Source organism: Rattus rattus, chromosome 17 (genome assembly GCF_011064425.1).
Source record: "Rattus rattus isolate New Zealand chromosome 17, Rrattus_CSIRO_v1, whole genome shotgun sequence".
Classification (NCBI taxonomy): domain Eukaryota; kingdom Metazoa; phylum Chordata; class Mammalia; order Rodentia; family Muridae; genus Rattus; species Rattus rattus.
In genome coordinates this window covers 16,653,886-16,659,096 of record NC_046170.1, presented here as the reverse complement: position 1 = coordinate 16,659,096, position 5,211 = coordinate 16,653,886, and the positions used below count along the sequence as shown (strand labels likewise).

General features: G+C 53.4%; 1 protein-coding gene across 2 annotated transcripts; it reads left to right on the top strand.

Annotated features, from left to right (window-relative positions):
• The first annotated feature begins 369 nt into the window (after window positions 1-369).
• On the top strand, window positions 370-4,068 carry Dnajb1 (DnaJ heat shock protein family (Hsp40) member B1). 2 transcript variants are annotated; one of them, XM_032887796.1, is made up of 4 exons: window positions 370-686; window positions 1,966-2,546; window positions 2,770-2,823; window positions 2,876-4,068. In XM_032887796.1, exons 1-4 carry the CDS (start codon window positions 476-478, stop codon window positions 3,158-3,160), a joined length of 1,131 nt encoding a protein of 376 aa, XP_032743687.1. In that variant the 5' UTR covers window positions 370-475; the 3' UTR covers window positions 3,161-4,068. The 2 variants fall into 2 exon arrangements, with proteins under 2 accessions (XP_032743687.1, XP_032743685.1); XM_032887794.1 differs by having other exon boundaries at window positions 378-686; window positions 2,770-4,068.
• Window positions 4,069-5,211: the final 1,143 nt, after the last annotated feature.

The following is a 5,211-nucleotide window of genomic DNA, read 5'->3' as shown; positions in this document are numbered from 1 at the left end:
TTTATCCCTGGGTTGAAGCAGGAAGACTTGGAGTTACACATCAGGTAGCTACCATAAGTCACGCATCGGAACCGCCCAGCGGCGATCACCTGGGGAAAGGGTGCGGCCATCCGGGAGGGCCGCCTCTGTAGCCCGCCCCCTCGCGTCATCAGGGAGAGCGGGTCGCGATTGGCTGGATCCGCCGCGAAGGCGGGACCTCGGCAGCCGGCGCGCGCGTCCGAGGAAGGCGTTGACCAGGGGAGAGAGAGAAGGGGCGTGGCCCCGCGCGGAAAGCCGTTGGCCGCCGGGTCCCACCCCAGATGAGCTGCGTCACGCAGCGGGCTGCAGCGATTGGCCGGTGTGGCGCGACGCATCGGGAGGGGCGGAAGGTTCTGGAGGGCTGGCGGGATCTGGAAGCTTCCGCCGGACGGGTATATAGAGTCCGGGACGGGGCAGCAGCGGAGCCGGAGGCGGCGACAGCTGGGCGGCGGTGGCCATGGGCAAGGACTACTACCAGACGCTGGGCCTGGCCCGCGGCGCGTCCGACGACGAGATCAAGCGGGCCTACCGCCGCCAGGCGCTGCGCTACCACCCGGACAAGAACAAGGAGCCCGGCGCCGAGGAGAAGTTCAAGGAGATCGCCGAGGCCTACGACGTGCTCAGCGACCCGCGCAAGCGCGAGATTTTCGACCGCTATGGAGAGGAAGGTACGCGTGCGCGCGGCCCGGGTGACCCGCCGTTTGACAGGCTAGGAAACCGAGGCACTCGGGGCCTCTCTTCGGCGGGGGACAGATGGTCCGGGGATCCGGCCGCGGCGCTGCCTCCTCCACCTTCTCTCTAATCGGCGGCCTCAGACGGGAGGAGGAGCTCTGGGTGCGCCGCTAGCACAGAAGCTTCTAGCACGTCTGCCGCAGCCCCTCCCGGCCGGCCGCCTGCACAGCGCCGGAATGCTGCAGACGGGGGCGGGGGGCGGCGGTCGGGATGGGAATGAAAATTGCCCAAGTGTCGATTCTCTTTCCCAGCCGCAAGCTCGGTGCTTACCCAAAGTTGAACCTTTCTGGTACTAGTGCGTAGGAACTTCTTTGTAAGGTGTTACAGCATAGCTGGGAGGATGGAGCAGTCACGTCAACCTGGTGGCACCGACATCTAGAGACCTTTCTACTGAATTGTTGTCACGAAGTTAAACGGGGTGGTTTGTTTCCTGCTCCTGTTGCCATTGGGAGTTAAAGACTTGAGATTCGTCCTTGACTAAGTGGAAAAGCTTTTAAAAATATACACGTAACTCCACCACCACCACCACCCCCACACACACACACACTATAGTTTCTGCTGCTTTTTTACTAAGACCAAAACTTGTTGAGAGCAGTGTACTGGGGCTCACACCTCCACTTGGGAGGCTGAATTAGGAACGTTGTGAATTTGCTGCAAATCTGAGCTACAGCGTAAGCTGTTTCCAAAGGAAGCAGACGTTGTGACAATTCCCCCCACCCCCACCCCGGGGTGTCTGAGTCAGAAAGATTGCCTTGAGGCTAATCTAGACTACACAGCAAGTTCTTGTGCTACGTAGAATTGACAGTAATACATGCAAGGGAACAAGATGTTACCATTTACTTGAGACAGGACTTCACTGTTGCTGGAACTTTTATTTTTTAATTTACTTGAGTGTGTACCTCCGTGCATCATCACACGCTTCTAGAGAAGGCATTGAAGTTCCCGGAACTAGAGTTAGACCATGGTCTGCTGCTTTGTGGGTGTTGGAAATTGAACATAGTTCCTTTGCAAGTGCTCTGAGCCATTTCTCCAGCATCTCATGTTAGAGCTCTGGCTTGTCTGGAACTTGCAGAGATCAGTCTGCTCCTGTCTTGAGAGGCTGGGGTTCCAAGATCTTTGTTTCAAGGGCTTTGTGTTTTATCTGTGTGTAGAAGTGTTGGGATGAAGGGTCCTGACTCTCCTGCAGTAACCCTGAGTTGCCGTTTTGTTTTCCAGGCCTGAAGGGTGGTGGCCCCAGTGGCGGGAGCAGTGGTGGTGCTAATGGTACCTCTTTCAGCTACACATTCCATGGAGACCCTCATGCTATGTTTGCTGAGTTCTTCGGTGGCAGGAATCCCTTTGATACCTTTTTTGGGCAGCGCAACGGGGAAGAAGGCATGGACATCGATGACCCGTTCTCTAACTTTCCGATGGGTATGGGCGGCTTCACCAATATGAACTTTGGACGTTCCCGCCCTACTCAAGAGCCCACCCGGAAGAAGCAAGATCCCCCAGTCACCCACGACCTTCGGGTCTCCCTTGAAGAGATCTACAGCGGCTGTACCAAGAAGATGAAAATCTCCCACAAGCGGCTGAACCCTGATGGAAAGAGCATTCGAAATGAAGATAAGATCCTGACCATCGAAGTGAAGAGGGGCTGGAAAGAAGGGACCAAAATCACCTTTCCCAAGGAAGGGGACCAGACCTCGAACAACATTCCAGCTGACATCGTCTTTGTTTTAAAGGACAAGCCACACAATATCTTCAAGAGAGATGGTTCTGATGTCATTTATCCAGCCAGGATTAGCCTTCGGGAGGTAAGGTGCTGGGTTGGGGGAGGAGGAGTCATGAAGAGAGATGGGTACTGAGGATAACAGGCTGTGGGGGTGGCACTCTGCTTCTGACAGCATGGGGAGCTTTGTAGTGGGGTCTCGGAAGGCCTGGTCTGGTGGACCTGACCCTTCTCTGGATGGTTCTGGTCTGGAGGGGTCAAGCTTTCTAAGCCAGCTGCTACCTGACACTGTCTTTTTGCTTCCCTAGGCTCTCTGTGGTTGCACTGTGAATGTTCCTACTCTGGACGGCAGGACCATTCCTGTTGTATTCAAAGATGTCATCAGGCCTGGCATGCGGAGGAAAGTTCCTGGAGAAGGCCTCCCCCTCCCCAAAACACCTGAGAAACGTGGAGACCTTGTTATCGAATTTGAAGTCACCTTCCCTGATAGGATCCCCATCTCATCCAGATCCATCCTGGAGCAGGTTCTTCCCATATAGCTACCTGCATTCCTCAAGGACTGAGCCAGGGACCTTTCCAGAGCTGCAGATTTCCAGACCGTTCCACTGGTTGCATACTGCGGGAGGGCCCAGGGAGGGCTTTTGCTCTGCCGAATGTTTTCCACAGAATATATTACAATCTTTCAAAGTCGCGCACTAGACTACAGTGGTTTTTCGAGCGATAGGCAGGCGGTGGGAACAGCAGCCCTCCTGGAATGGACCCACCCTTTGCACCCCAGCTCCTGCCCGAGGGTGTGAGGCAGGCCTGCAACTGGACTCTTCCCCTCTGCTATCCTTAGGTTCTGGCTGTCACGTGACAGTGGCCCACCATCTCGGTTGCCAGACCCTGTGCACTAATCAGTCTCCACTGTGTGAGAGGTTCTTGTTTTATTCTGTATTTGTCCCCTGCCTTGTCCTCCTCCCCAGAAGAATCCTGTCTTGTCTTGGCCATCTCAAATTGAGACCAATTCTTTAGAACTGCCAGGCCAGCATCACAAGCAATACCTGGTTGCAGGACCACAGGGCCAGCCTCCTTCCAGGTTCTGGGGCCTGGACAGCCAGGAGATCCCCTGGACCTCTGGCTCTCTTGAAATCAGATGGCTGCCTTACAGTCACAGTACTTGCTGGTCCAGAGGTAGCCCTTGGCCACACCTGGCACTTCTCAGAGGTGCAGGTGACTTTTTTGTGTGTGTGTATGTGTGTGTGTAATGGACTCAACTTTCTCAAAAGGATACAGTCCTTTTGAATTTTGCACAGCCCTAGATATAATCCCTTTTGATAAAAGGGCCTTTGCTTCTGATGAAAGGAGCACTGTGGAACGTATGTAAATATGTTTTTATAATTCCATGCAAAGCTGGTGTGCACTTGGATGAAAGCAGTCCCTGTCAACTACTGCCTGTCCAGGGCTGTGATGAGTCAGACCTGGGGAGGGAACGGATCTGTTCTTTGGAGCTAGCCTGGTGCTCTGACCATTCGACTCATTGTAAGTTGCCACTACCAACACAAGACCAAAGTGTGTGACTTGTCATTATGCAGTGTGACAGCATTAAAGACTGATGCTAAACCTCAGGGGAGCAGTCCTTCGACTCTGTTTGAGGGCTTTGCTGGTGGGGAGGGGCGGCATGGTTACTGTTCTCATTCTCAAAAGCTGTTTCCCTCCCTGGGACACACTGGTTTCCAGTTCTGAACCCCAGCATCACTGTGCTGAAGGATGGGGTAGGATCCCACCCTGAGTGCCTTTTCTACCTTGCAAGGCTCCTGGCTACTCTGGGGACCTAGTAACCACCAGGGCTGAGGATTACAGTGCCATCTGCCTGGATTCTCCCTTCCCACTTGGTAAGGCAGGCTAGACTAGAGCCAGGATGCACCTGCCTAGAGCTGGCCACCCTGGGAAGAAAGAACCCTCTTCCTGTCCCAACTTCATGGGGGTGTCTGGGAACTTCTTTGAAGAGGTAGGTTGATTATAAAGAATGGTTTTGTTTCTGTGTTTTGGTGGTGCTGGTCATGGAGCCCAGGGTTTTTTCCTCTAGCTGAAGTCCATGCTAGAGTCTGCTCAACCGTAAAACCTGTTTTAAGAAATTATAACAGAATAGAAAGTTAATCCCACAGCCAGATGTGACATACATAGTTGAAGGGCAGCTTGATTTGGAAATGTGTCTAAGCTATGAGAGTATTGGTCCAGCCTATGTAAGTCTGCCTGAGCTGCTTTTCCTTACCACCAAAGACAACTCTGGAATGTTGTTTTAAAAAGTTAGAATAGCTCCTCCAGGCTCCCTAGCACACCAGGTGTTCAACTACCACATGCTGTGGCTGCAGACTGACCTCCAAGATACGCACTCCTAGAGAAATGACTTGGTATGTGATTAGCTTCACAAGGACACAGCATGTCCTTGTGAACTTTGACTAGGGACAAAACAATGTCCACAATTAGTTCTAGAAACCCACAAGTAGCATGGGCAGCAACCTCAGGAGTAGATCTTTGGGAAGCATACTGTTCTTCAGGGCCAGGGCACATGAATCAGTGCAAAGCACTGGTTTGGGTGTGTGGGGCCCAGGGCACCTGATACCTTAGCATGGCCTGAGATGGGAAGCAGGGCCTGCCCCAAGCCTGAGGTTCCCTCCCTATTGCAGCATGGTGCTGAAGAAACAGAAATCTGTTTTTTGTGCAGTCTAGAGAATGCCCATGGGGCTCAGTCCACTGCACTTCATCTC